Source organism: Momordica charantia (assembly GCF_013281855.1).
Source record: "Momordica charantia cultivar OHB3-1 chromosome 3 unlocalized genomic scaffold, Mcharantia_2.0 BLBB01000003.1, whole genome shotgun sequence".
NCBI classification, from domain to species: Eukaryota; Viridiplantae; Streptophyta; class Magnoliopsida; order Cucurbitales; family Cucurbitaceae; genus Momordica; species Momordica charantia.
Window position 1 is genome coordinate 10,379,913 of NW_028275161.1, and position 15,070 is coordinate 10,394,982.

The window sequence follows — 15,070 nt, forward strand, 5'->3', positions numbered from 1 at the left end:
TGGCTTTTATTATGAAAAAAAGAAACAGACAAAAAAAGGAATTTTGGAGGTGACACGTGTGTGACATGTGTTTAACAAAAAAAAAAAGAAAAGGAAAGAAAAGAAAAGAAGAAAGAACGAGAAAAAAAATAATAGAAAGGAAAAGAAGAGAGAGAGAGAAAACGACTGAGGGTTTGAAGAAAACAGAGTAGAGGGTGAGACCCGATCGCAAGGATATCTGAAAAAATAAATGGGAAGAAGAAGATTGATATTTTTGAAGCCGAACTTGAGAACCTTAACTATGGATGACAGCAAAACTTGGTAAGGAAATTTGTTCATTCAAATATTTGAAAATGAGTAGAAATTGAAGGGAAATGTTGTGGTTGTGTGTGTTATGTTCAAGAACCCATATGAAAGAGTTAAAAGAAAATAGATTTTCGGTTTTCTTAATTGATTTTACCGGTAAGGTAAGGGTTGTTGATGGATTTTATGGTACGAGTTTAAACCAAAAACTGTTGGGTAATAGAAGAAAGATGAGTATGCTTGAGATTTCTCTGAGATGCGTTAATGGCTGTAAAATGGTAAAGGAATTGGTACTGAGAAGAGAGTAGTGGAATAAAAAGAAAGAAAACAGAGAATGAGGGAGGAAGAAAAGAAGAAATTTCATGGGATGAAGGAGTAGAGGATGAGTGGGTTAAGGAAGAAGATGATGAATAGCAAAGGAGAGAAAATTAGTGGTTTTAAATGAAATAAGAAAAAGAGAAAAAGGAAAATGTTGGAGAAATGACTATTCACGTGAGAAATTGGTGTAGAAAGAGAAATTAATTGTGGGATGTGGGTCCCACATGTAAGAGAGAAGAGAGAGAATAAGTGATGGTTTTAAACGAAGAGACAGAATGAATTACAAAATTTGATTTATGGGATAATTTGAAAATAATGTGATTTAAATTGGAATTAGTTTATGTTGGAATTAAAAGAAATAATTTGGTATTAAATCGATATTTTAGGTCGGGCAGAAATTGGAGCAAAGGACAACCGAATTTAAAGGATTTGTGAGTGGTTATTTTATTAAACGTTTTGGATATTATTATTGGAATTTGTGAGTGGTTACTTTATTAAACGTTTTTTATTATCTAGTATCACAGAATTTATGAGAAATTATATATATTACATATGATTTAGCATTTCTGTTGAGAATGAAAGAAAATATGTTTGTTCGAGAAATTAGAAATGTTTCTAAGAATTTAGAAATGTTTTATGATTTCAAAGAAATGTTCGAGAAAGTTATGAAATGTTATTTAGAAAGAGATTTCAGAAAATGATATTAGAATTTCATGAAATGTTCTTAGAAAGAAAGATTTTAGAAATGATTTGAGAAAGAAAGAAAAGTTCTTAGAAAGAAGAAAAGAAGAATTTTAGAACAGTTTATGAGATTAAGAAAGAAGTTTTCAAACCACCATGCTATTGTATCCACAGGTGATTACATGTATGTTATGTGAATGTGTTTCTATAGTATACCTAGAAATAGAAGGTCTTTGGGACCATTTTACTCCACGAATTGAGAGAATTATTCTGCTATGCGTATTGAGATTATTCTATGCTAGTAGACCAAAATTATTCTACTGTGTGTATTGAGATTACTCTACGCCAGTAGACCAGAATAGAATATGGATACATGTGTGGTGTTCAGTTTTACCTATATGTTTTATGTTTGAAAGAAGAATGTTTTATATGTTTTTAGAATGTGTTTTATAGTAGGTTGAGAAGTTGGCGTAACTAGGTCGCTGGGGATGCAGGGAAATGTCGGGGCGATTAGGGCCAAATCCGGATTCCGAATCCTGATCCGAATCCTGGACTTGGGAGCGTTGTCTTTTCAGTTTGCATAGAAAGAAAAATGTTGTTACAAGTTTGATCTTCAGAAAGTTTACTGAGTTTTATGAAATGTATAATGTTGCTCCAGTTTTACTCGAGTTTTATGGAATTTAAATGAGAATGTTTGTACTTCAGTTTTATGAAGTTTTCTTTGAGAACTGAATTTCAGTTGTTTATGAAAGAAGGTTGACGAAGTTATTTTCTTATTAACTTACCACTCACTAAGCTTCCCAGCTCACTATTTATGTTTTGTTATTCCCCCCAGGCTGTACCTAAATATCTGAGTTTCTGAGTTTCAAGGAGAATTTAGTTAAGCTTTTGCCATCCAGAGTAGTTGAGGATTTGCATATCATTTTAGACGTACATGTAGTTGTTGTAAAACTGTTAGCCCCCTTTTGATAAAACAGAATATATATAATGGATGTAAGAATAGTTGTTCTGTTAAGATTATTATATTTTTTTTATCGTGCATCTATTTAGAGTTTGTTAGTCAAAGATCAGGTCAAAGATAAGAAGTTGACCATTGACTTCGTAGTTAGTCGGGGTCTGTGGTCGGCACGACTCGTTCTAGGACTAGTAGGTGTTTTGAGATAGGTCGTGTCAGTTTGGTATCAGAGCATAAAGATCTTGAATTAGATGAGAAGTATATGTATGACAGTTGTTTAAAGAATGTGTGATATGCATTGCATCATATAGAAAGTCATGCATCTAGGTGGCAGAATGCGTTTGTTTTAAGAATTTGAAACTCAGGGTACTAATGGGAGCCAAAACATAAAGAAAGAGAAAGAAGTTAGTAAGACCAATCATAAGAAAAGAGACCATGAGGTTGAGATAGATGTGGAGTAAGAGCATTTTTATGGTTATTGTTTCCAAGAAGGTAAGAGAAATGAGAATAGAGCTATAAGAGTTAATTGATAAGGGTGTATTTGTTGAGAAAAGGTAATTGTTGTATTGGTTCTCTAAGTAAGAAGCAAGAGATTTTCAGAAGTTTTGCCTTGTAAAATTGGTTTGTCTCTGTTGGGTGAATTAAATGGTTTGAATGCAGAAGTAAAAGTTATTGATTATAGAGTTTTATTGGTCAAGTTCTAGATAATGTTTAATTTCAATAACAGGATTATAGAAGCTCAAGTTGGCTATGTAGCATTGATTAAGATAAAGAAAGAAATAGAAGTGGTTAATGAACAAATTATATAGTATTAAATGGTGAAGTTTTGGTAAAGAGCACAAAAGGATATCAAGTATTGAAACAACATTATGTAGAGGTAAGTATAAAGAGAGAAATATTGGATATCAATTGGTTGTAAAGAATGTGTGGAAGAAAAGTTATTAAAGCCTGAATTTATGCAGTTACTAGAAAACAAAGGTGGAAATAACTACGGAAAGTTGAGATTAGTACAAGATCAACAAAAAAGGTTATGTTGATAAGCATCAGGAATGCATGAGAGGTATCAAGCATTGAAGGGACATTATTAGTAGAATGGTAGGGAAAAGAAAGTGTTGAACTTTGATTTGTTGGGGTAAATTTGAAGAAAGAAAGTTAATGAGATTAAGAACTTGTGTAGTTGGTATGGAAAAAGTAAAGATAAGTAAGGAATGTTGAAAATGGTAACGAATTGACAAAAATATATATTGTTAAGTATCAGAAAGATATCGAATTACGATAGTGAGGAAGTTTTATTCGATAGTCACCTTGGAAGGATGTACTGAGTTTTGATAGAAAAGGAAAAGTATAACTCAAGGCTTATAGATCCATAAGAAATTCTTGAGCATGTTGGATTTGTAGAATATAAATTGTCGTGCTAGAAAATTCATGATGTGCTGCATGAGTTTGTGTGCATAAGTAAATGTTAGACTAGTTGGAAATTCTTGGGTTGCAAGTAAGAATAGTTAAAATGGATCAACATGTGTTTTAAAAAAAGCTGGTGCAAATTTTAGATGGGAAATGAAAGGTGTTACATAATAAGATTATTCCATTGGATTAAGTTTTGAGAAGAAACCAAGTAATGAGAGAGATCGTATGAGAAAGTGAAGATCAGTGTTTAGTAATCATAGTTACTTTACTAGTAGATGTGGCTAAATTTCGAGGACGAAATTCTCAAAAAGGGGGTAATATTTTGTAAGGACGGTTTGTTTTCCTTTTATGTAAAAAGAAGAATATAAGAAAAAAAAAAGAAAAAGAAAATTGGAATTTTTTTTAAGTTAAAAGTTCGAAGGGTAGATGGGCCATTTGACATTTATTAGGGAAAAAAAAGAAATAGTAAAAAAAGGAATTTTAGAGGTGACACGTGTGTGACATGTGTTTAACAGTGAAAGAAAAGAAAAGAAAGAAAAGCAAAGAAAAGCAAAGAAGAAAGAACGAGAAAAAAAAGTAATAGAAAGGAAAAGAAGAGAGAGAGAGAACGAAAGAGGGGTTGAAGAAAACAGAGGAGAGGGTGAGATCCGATCGCAAGGATATCTGAAAAAAAAAAATGGGAAGAAGAAGATTGGTATTTTTGAAGCCGAACTTGAGAACCTTAACTATGGATGACAGGAAAGCTTGTTAAGGAAATTTGTTCCTTCGAATATTTGAAAATGAGTAGAAATTGAAGGGAAATTTTGTGGTTGTGTGTGTTCTGTTTAATAACCCATATGAAAGAGTTAAAGAAAATAGATTTTCGGTTTTCTTAATTGATTTTACAGGTAAGGTAAGGGCTCTTGATGGATTTTATGGCACGAGTTTAAACAAAAAACTGTTGGGGAATAGAAGAAAGATGAGTATGCTTGAGATTTCTCTGAGATGCGTTAATGGCTGTAAAATGGTAAAGGAATTGGTACTGAGAAGAGAGCAGTGGAATAAAAAGAAGAAAAATTCAGGCTTTAAGGAGAGGATGAAGAAGAAAAGAAGAAAATTCGTGGGATGAAGAAGGAGAGGATGAGTGGGTTAAGGAAGAAGATGATCAATAGTAGAGGAAAGATAATGACTGGTTTTAAATTAAATAAAAAAAAGAGAAAAAGGAAAATGTTGGAGATTGGCTATTCACCTGAGAAATTCGTGTAGAAAGAGAAATTAATTGTGGGATGTGGGTCCCACCTGTAAAAGAGAGGAGAGAGAATAAATGATGGTTTTAAATGAGGAGACACAATGGATTATAAAATTGGATTTATGGGATAATTTGAAAATAATGTGATTTAAATTGGAATTAGTTTATGTTGGAATTAAAAGAAATAATTTGGTATTAAATCGATATTTCAGGTCGGGCGGAAATTGGAGTAAAGGACGACCAAGTTTAAAGGATTTGTGAGTGGATATTTTATTAAACGTTTTGGATATTATAATTGGAATTTATGAGTGGTTACTTTATTAAACATTTTCTATTATCTATCACAGAATTTATGAGAAATTATATATATTACATATGATTTAGCATTTCTGTTGAGAATGAAAGAAAATATATTTGTTCGAAAAATTAGAAGTGTTTCTGAGAATTTAGAAATGCTTTATGATTCCAAAAAAATGTTAGAGAAAATTATGAAATGTTATTTAGAAAGAGATTTCAGAAAATGATATTAGAATTTCATGAAATGTTGTCAGAAAGAAAGATTTTAGAAAAGATTTGAGAAAGAAAGAAAAGTTCTTAGAGAGAAGAAAATAAGAATTTTAGAACAGTTTATGAGATTGAGAAATAAGTTTTCAAACTACCATGCTATTGTATCCAGGTGATTGTCCGTATGTTATGTGAATGTGTTTCTATAGTATACCCAGAAATAGAAGGTCTTTGGGACCATTTTACTCCGCCTGTTGAGAGAATTATTCTGCTATGCGTATTGAGATTACTCTATGCTAGTAGACCAAAATTATTCTACTGTGTGTATTGAGATTACTCTACGCCAATAGACCAGAATAGAATATGGATACATGTGTGGTGTTCAGTTTTACCTATATGTTTTATGTTTGAAAGAAGAATGTTTTATATGTTTTTAGAATGTGTTTTATAGCAGGTTGAGAAGTTGGCGTAACTAGGTCGCTGGGGATGCAGGGAAATGTCGGGGCGATTAGGGCCAAATCCGGATTCCGAATCCTGATCCGAATCCTGGACTTGGGAGCGTTGTCTTTTCAGTTTGCATAGGAAGAAAAGTGTTGTTACAAGTTTGATCTTCAGAAAGTTTACTGAGTTTTATGAAATGTATAATGTTGCTTTAGTTTTACTCGAGTTTTATGGAATTTAAATGAGAATGTTTGTTAGTTCAGTTTTATGAAGTTTGCTTTGAGAACTGAATTTCAGTTGTTTATGAAAGAAGGTTGACGAAGTTATTTTCTTATTAACTTACCATTCACTATGCTTCCCAACTCACTATTTATGTTTTGTTTCCACCGCCCCCCCACTCCCGAGGCTATACCTGAGTATCTGTGTTTCTGAGTTTCAAGGAGAATTTAGTTCAGCTTCTGCCACCCAGAGTAGTTGGGGATTTGCATTTCACTTTATACGTACATGTAGTTGTTGTAAAACTGTTAGCACCCTTTTGATAAAACAGAATGTGTAGAATGGATGTAAGAATTGTTGTTCTATTAAGATTATTATATTTTTTATCATGCATCCATTCAGAGTTTGTTAGTCAAAGTTCAGGTCAAAGATAAGAAGAAGTTGACCATTGACTTCGTAGTTAGTCGGAATCTGTGGTCGGTGCGACTCGTTCTAGGACTAGTAGGTTTTTTGGGACAGGTTGTGTCATACATGCTATCGGGTAAATATAAGGCAACATGCGCAAAGCTCCAATCAAGCGACGTAGATGAGGTTAAGGAGAAGTAAGCGCATCGAGCCGGAACTCGAGCCCAATGAGCCTAAAATCTAAGGGCACTTGGGTTACCCGTACAAGAGACAGCCAGTGGCTAGGACGCTGACACTTTGTACCCAAATAGCGATACGCTACAAAGGATCATCCAAGATGCCGTTGCGTCCCCTCTAGCAGTGCAAAGAGGGAAGGAGAATGTCAGTGGTCCCCACAACACCTTGGCGGTAGAACTCCACCTTCTATGTCTTGCCCTTTTTCTATGTACAAAAGCTCCAGGAATACCCTAGAGAAGGTAAGTTGAAACTCTTATACTATTCCTTAAGTAAATTCAGCACACACTCTCCAGTAGACTTTCACCAAGATTTTTGCTTTTGTATTATTTGCTCCCATATTAAGTTCAAACTTATGCAACAGAGTTCATTCGACAGAGCACCGGACATGTGCTAGATTTCTATGTGTAGGTGCACCTTGAGCTAGGAGATGAAGACGTATGTGACAATTTTGAGGCTCTTATGTAGCACCAACCTGGAAATCACGATCAACCATTCATCCAAATGTGGGGAATGAGTTGATAGCCAATTAACTCTACCCTTCCATTACTTGCAATCTTGAATGACAGTATGAAAGGCTACCCATTCTGTCGAGGGAGTGGTTTCACAAACAAACGCACTAACAGAGGAGCTCCCCTAGAAGATCCCCAAAACAAGAAGGGTGAGGATCAAAGAGGCTCCCCCTGAAGAACTAGAGCTTGTCCCCCTCCTTACTAAATATCGAAAAGTCAGCATCAAGACAAAGATGGGGTTTGACTACAGGGAAATCCTAAAAAACTTTTTGAAAAACAATGCGGATGACTTTGCGTGGTAACTTGAAGACATGTCGGGAATCGACCCTAATTTTATGGTACACCAACTCAATATTGACCTGAGCACAAGTTCGTGCAGTAGAAGCGATGCTCGTAGACACCACATGCAGCACAACCATTGCGGTGGAGGTTGGGCATCTATTTCAGGCGGACTTCATATGCGAAGTACACTACCCGTAATGGCTTTCCAACGTTGTTCTTGTTAAAAATGTCAATGAAAAATAAAAGGAATGCATCGACTTCATAAACCTAAACAAGGCCATCACTAAGGACAACTTTCTCCTCCCCCTGATAGACCAGCTCGTTGACGTGATCACTAGCCACGAAATGCTCACATTCATGGATGCTAATTATATCTAAATCAGGTTGAATGTCCTAGATCAATATCACACTTCCTTCGTAACCGATCGAGGACTCTACTACTATTGGGTGACACCCTTTGACTTGAAAAATGCATGAGCCACCTACCAAAAGATGGTGAACAAGATACTCGCGAAGTAGATTAGGTCAGAAAATAGAAGTATACATGGACGACATACTCGTGAAAAGTAGGGAAGCCAACCAATATGAAGCATATCTCAGCAAAGCATTCAGTATACTAAAGAGGTGTAACGTGAAGTTGAATCCTAGCAACTGCGCCTTCAACATTACCTCTAGAAAGTTCCTCAGCTTCATGGTCCCCCAATGAGGAAAAGAAGCGAACCCCAAAAGAATTTGAGTGGTCCTTAAAATGGAATCGCCTAAGAACCTGAAACAGCTATAAAGCCTTAACGGAAAGATAGCTGCCATAGACTGTTTCATGTCTCGGGCCACCCATAAGTTCCTTCCATTCTTCAAGATCTTGAGAAATGGCACAGTATGAGTGGACAAATGACTATGAGAATGCCTTCACCAAACTGAAATAATATCTTGCAATGGCATCCCTCCTATCTAAACCCGACCTTAGCGATGAGCTTTACTTTTACCTAGCCACATCTGATACCACAGTAAGTTCAGCACTTGTCAAAGAATACGACGGTCGCCAAGCACAAGGCAATGCTCAACGCGATAAACTTGCGCTCCCCTTGTCACTTTAGCTTGACCACTTCAACCCTACTTCCAAGCTCATCAAGTAATAGTTCTAACAAGTTTTTCATTGAAGCAGGTACTTTAGAAGCCTGAGGCATTGGAGAAGGTGATGAAATGCGCAATCGAACTCAACAAGTACAACATAGAGTATCGACCAAGAACTACCATGAAGGGGCAAGCAACAGTAGATTTAGTAGTTGAAAAGACGTCCGAAATGATTGTGACCAACGGAGACCCTGAGAGTTCCCAGGAAGCCTTCCTTGGACTTTGTTTGTAGACAATCTTCCAACTAGACGGACCCAACATTCTTTTCCTCCTTTTCCTTTTTTTCCCTTCTTTTTTTATGGCCTATTGGTCGGGGATCTGTGTCTTAACTAGTTGATGTATGCCTTGATAGACCTTGCAATTTTATTTTTTACAGATAACTTAATGAAATGTCACCTTCTTACATCTTTTTGACACGACTCTCCTTTCCTTTTATTTTAACCTATCGTTGAATGTGCGATTTGAATGCGGCTTGGTTTCCTTTTGAGTGTTGCAACCCATGGTTACCTCTACCTACATGAGTGTTTTTGTCCGACCTTATGAAAATGATTGTCATTATTGTGACTTAAATGTTTTTGCCTTGCCATTATTCCTTCCCCATCCTTGATGTTTTTTTTTAGAGAAATACCAACTCAGTGGTTAGGAGTGCTGCCACTAGGAGCATGAGTGTCCACGAACTACAATAGCTCTGTCACACACTCTTGTAGATACTAGTTATGCACCTTGAGGTGACGAATGTTGGAGCACCTCCTGCAAAGGGAGAAAGGGAGCCCAATCCTTCTTCCTTCGCTCCCAAAGAATAACCTCAAACTTGGATACCAAGTCGTCAGGTTGCGATTCTCTACCATCAGCTCGAGGTTCTGATCACGTGACTCCTTCTACCATTGGTGGTGCAGTCTGGACCACTACAATGCGATCTCCTAGAGTGGGCCCTTGAAATCACTTTACGTTTCATGCCCAAAATTTTCTCTTCATCTCATGTAGTGCATCCTGAATCACTTCCACTCGATGTTTTTTCAAACCAACGACATAACGGTTAGTAGGGGAATAGGGAGAGGGTATCAGGTCTTCTTCCATCCATCCTTTACTAGAGCAAGAATAAAATCGCCGAAGGAGTGGCTTGCACTTTCGGAAGACATTTCCTAAAAAAATGATGTGATGAGATTTGGAGATGGAGAATGGTGATGGACAAGTGCAAGCCCCTCACCCATCTTCAATAGAGATGTGGAAAGAGATCAATTGACATGCAAAAGCTATCCCTGAAGGTCGTGACCATTGGAAGTCCAACCGGCGCACCTGGAACCATACGAAGAAATGACTAACAAAGGGATATGAAACACTTGCAACTGTCGTAGCACTAAATTTGTGACAGTTAAAAGGACGCCTTTCGAAATCTAGAAATGACGCGTGTCCACTCGGATTGCGAGGTGCGAGCACACGACCTGATAAAACCGATAGTATGCGTGACACCTTTGTTCCTAAAAATTTGTGGCTTCCCCACCACCCAAGATAACATGTGTCCAAGCTCCAATCGAGCCACGTAGACCAGGCTAACAAGAAGCGAGTACACTACAGCTAAACCCGAGTGCACCGAGCCCAAAACTTGAGCGCACCTATTAGAGGGGCCAAGTGCACCTGGGCTTCCCGTACAAGAGACAACCGACGACCAAGGGACTGGCACCTTATTCCCAAATCACAATATACTCTAGAGGATTGTCGAGTACGACGTCAGGCTCCATTTGGCAGTGCACATAGGGAAGGAGAATGTCGGTGGTCCCACAACCCACTGACGCGACTTTCGACAGAGCACTACATCGGTGCTGGATGTCCGTGCACAGCTGTATCTTGAGCTAGGAGACGAAGACGTACATGACGCTCCTGTTGCACTTACGTGACACTAATCCAGAAGTTGGCATCAACAATACAAAATGTTAAATATAGTTTCAATTTTTTTAACATTTAAAAGTTTTCAATCTTAGTCAAATATTTTAATTTGGTTTTTTTTTTTTTAAAAAAAACTTCCATAAGAATATTTCATTACATTGAAACTATAAAACATCATGTAAAATTGAAACCAGCTAAATTATACAAAATATTCCTAATGTATGATTTTAGTTTTGCCCCTAACATTCAAAATTTCCAATCTTAATTCCAATCTTTTAATTTCCATCAATCATTCTAACAGAAACTTCTTATGAAGGGTTTTGAAAACGAATTAACTAATTGGATAAAACGTTAAAGACAAAACTAAAACAAACTACATAATTATGTATAATTGGATAGTTTAGCTCCTATAGCCATGATTCTTATGATCTTATGTTGTACACAGTTTTTATGAGAAAATCACCTTTGCAAACCTGTTGTGAAGCTCTGCAGTCCAATCTCCTAGTGTTCTGATATGACAACTTAAGTAGTCATCTCCTGGTGCAGAAGTGATGGTAAAGGGATGCCTACAAACAAACGGACACCTCAAACTCATAACCTTATCGAGTAAAATTTTAGGTTTCGCCATTCAACTTTTAGGATTGTGTCTATTTAATCCCGGTACATTAAAAAGCTTTAAAAAATTTGTAGTCCCTACATATATTCTAACATAGGCACGGTTGAACTTGTGTCTATGCTTGTACCATCAAAAACCTAAATCTATCCGAAGTCGTCCCGCCATGTAATTCTCAAAAAAATTAGTCACCATGCCACTCAAGCATTAAACTGATGGAATTAATTAATATCAGGGACTAAATAGACACAACCAGAACTTTTAAAAAACAAACGTAGTTATTACCATTCAAAACTTGATATATCTGGACACTTGATGAAAAAATACATTCCACTTTTATATCTGAAGACTTGAGGTTTGGTCATATATATGGCTAGCACATTCCCTGCATATATCACTGCCTGAAACAATAAAATATCCGATAAACACAAATAATAAGCTTCATTTTCGCATGGATTTTTAAATACAAAAAAGTAACAAATAAGGAAATTATAATGGATGATCATATCTGGAAAAAAATAATTTGCACACACTGATAGTTTTTTTCTCTAGTTTTTATACCATTGATATATCATTTATGTGCTAAATATATGATAACTAATATACGAATATAAAGTATATCACTGATATTTTATTTTCGTATCATTGATAAAGTATATTACTAATATTGGTTAAAGTTATATAATTTTCTTTTATATCAGAGTTATATCACATATATACCATTTTTTAATCGATCAGTATATCACTAATAATATATCTAAGATTAAGTACATTACTGACAAATATCATTGATACATATATAGTTTTATGCTATTTGTGCTGTTTTAATGAAATATTTTACCATCAACTAATGTAATATTATTTAAGTCAAATCTGCTATTATGGTAAATGCTTCAACAAATAATTATATAAAAATCTAACCTTAATGATATCAACGCTATGCTTGAGTTCGTTGACTGATGCAAGAAGCCTCTCGCTAGCATAGAGAGTCATTGGGAATGCTGCATACATCCATGTCTGCAAAAATTAAAATCATAATCACATACGGGTTTAAATAGTTTAGTTCCCTTTGACAGTGATTTCCTTTTTTATTTTATGTTTTTAAAAGTTATGCCTACTTTCTCTCAATTTCTTTGGTATGTTTTTCATTATTCATACAAATATGCGTTTGAATTCTAATTTAAAAATAAATACAAGAACTACCTTTTTTTTTAGTTTTAAAATTTTGGTTTAAATTTTGAAAACATTTTTGAAAAGTAGGTGAAAAAGTAGAGTTTATAAACTAAAATTTCAAAACAGTCAATTGAAAACAAAATGAATATCAAACATGATATTAAATTAATATATTTTGAGAGGCAAATCACATCAAATTAAAGATCTGTCTCTATTAGACTCAACAAAGCATTGTGGAGTTTGGGAAGAATGAGTTCCTAACCTGAATTCAAGTGCAAAATTGAAAGACCACAAACTGAGAGAGGTGATTTTGGTAACATTCTTGCCTCTGGTTTTTTATTTCTCCGTTTCTAATTTTTGAGACATAGGTGTTCGACAATCATTCCTTATTTCTCATTTTCAAGAAATGTTCTTAAACAACGTATACAAATTTTGGAAACGATTTCCTGTCCGTGTTCTTGTTTCATTCAAAAAAGACATAAAGTATAAATATTATTTCATCATTTCTTTACTTATAAAACACATCATAAATATGTCACAATAATTTTGATTATTTTATTTAAAAAGTTAATTTCCATGTAAAACTTTAATTTTTTCTTAATTCGAAATTTAAGAGAACAAGAAACAAGAAAGGGTTCTTAATTGTATCTTTTTCCTTCAATAGAAATGAAAAGAATAACAAAAAAACAAAAACAAAAAGCAACGGGTCAAACGTAGTTTCTCTAAGGTTAAACCACAAGTTTTGTCTCTTAACATTCAATATTATATCTAATAGGTCTCTCTAAACTTAACAAAGTGTTTAAGAAATTTATAAATTTTTAATTTTGTATCTAATAAGTTGCTCTTAACTTAAAAAAATATCTAATAGATTCATAAACATATCTAACCTTTTAATTTTGTGTCTAATAAATATATATGTTTAGTTTGTGTCTATCAAGTCTTCGAATTTTAAAAAAGTCAAATAGTTAGAGACATATTAATTACTTTTAAAGTTAAAACCTATTACATACAGCATTGAAAGTTCAGACAAAACCTTATAATCTAACATTCTTCTTTCATGAAAAACAAAACCAAACAAAACAACAAGAACGTCATCAAACAAGCTCAAACTAAAACTTAGAATTCGAGAAGCGAAACATACCGTTTTCAAGTGCCATTCGGAGGTCAAGAATAGGAAGTAGCCATGTATGATCAAGAGAACATAGGCAAAAACAAGCAAATGGTGAGAATACCAAAAGGCATTGAAGCCAGCCAAATGGTGCAAAGGGGCAGGCAACTTGATGACATTCCTTCTGAATTTGTGTGAGGCCAAAACATATGCAAAACCCATTATAATGAGCATCAAAATTCCAGAAACCCCAGTAATACTTGCCACCAAATCTACATAACTAGGCTGATGGTAGTGGAAATTAGGCCCAACAAGTGCCATAAACTTCTCTTTGGGGCATGAAATAAGCCTTGGAAAATCACAACTTATGTGCATAAACACATGAAGAAAAGTCCCAACAGTGATTCCCATTGAAATTATCTTGTGGAAGTTTATATTGTCATCAAAAGGGAAAAGGTTGCTCAGAAATGTGGACCTAAGTCTAGTGAGAGTCCCTCTACAAACTGGCAGTAGAATAAGGGCCATGTTGAACTTTAGGGTCTCAGCTGCACCCTTTGCTACACAAAGGCAGTACCCCATGATTTTGAATGCCTTTGTGTGCATGTACTCGTCATATTTGTAAACGAATAGCGCCACATTTATCGCTAGCCATGCTACAAAGACCCATATCCTCTTCCAATTCTCGTGGACGAGCTCGGCTATCCTCGACATGACACGGCTCACCGGAGTTCGGTATTTTCGGGGAATCATGGCTCTTGTTAGAGTGCATGACTTCTTAGTGATGGGCTTGCTGTTATTGTCTTCAGAGCCCATGACTTCCCTTAATAGAGTTTCAAGTTGTGATAGCTGCTTTTTGAATTGAAGAGAAAGATGATAATATGAAGAAAATACAAACAAATGTAGGAATTGTAAGGCCTGTCTGCTAACGTTCCCATACCTTGTTTCTTTATTTCTAATAAAGAAAAAACATAATTTCATTTGGTAAATATTTCTTGTTCTTCATTTTTTTTATTGAGAAAAGAAGGAAATTTGATTTTATTGGAAATGGAAACGAGAAACAAGAAACAAAAAAATATGTTTTATTTGTTTTTGAAATTTCTTTATAACTTGGGAATGTTTCTAAAAAAAATGAGAAATAAGAAACATAGATGGTAGTCAAATGCTCAAGTTTCTCAACAAAACAAAAAACAAAAAACGTTACCATAGTTTTTTAGAAGGACCATTCATATTACCTCAATATATCCAAGATGGTCAGGATCAAGCTCTTCCATGATCATAGATGCATAGTAACCTGCTTGGCCTTTAAGGTTTCCTAGTTTGTTTGCAGATGCACTCAACACTATCACCTTTTTCAACATAGGAATTAGCAATAAATTAGGTTAAATTATAAATTCAGTCCCCAAAACTTCAAATAAGGTTTATTTTATCCTTAAACTTTAAAAAAAATTTCAGTTACATACATGCTTAGTTCCTAGTTTTAATTTTATCAACAAAATGCTAACATATCGAGCTCTAGCTAACTGTTGGATACTAATGAATTAAAGAGTTTCTTTTGCCTACATACTCCTCTTGATACATTCAACCATTTAGTCGACAAATATATTATGTTGGAGATACACCGTTCGTTTATTTCAGTTATAAGGAGTATGTACTACAATTGCCTGTATTGGACTCTTTTCCCCTAATAAACATATAT

General features: G+C 34.9%; 1 protein-coding gene across 1 annotated transcript; it reads right to left on the reverse strand.

Moving 5' to 3' along the window:
- Positions 1–11,903: 11,903 nt before the first annotated feature.
- Positions 11,904–14,732, reverse strand: LOC148212356 (putative respiratory burst oxidase homolog protein H). Its single transcript, XM_088122194.1, has 4 exons — positions 14,607–14,732; positions 13,408–14,220; positions 12,015–12,110; positions 11,904–11,912 (listed from the first exon to the last, which is right to left on the reverse strand). Exons 1-4 carry the CDS (start codon positions 14,730–14,732, stop codon positions 11,904–11,906), a joined length of 1,044 nt encoding a protein of 347 aa, XP_087978320.1.
- Between the last annotated feature and the right edge of the window lie 338 nt (positions 14,733–15,070).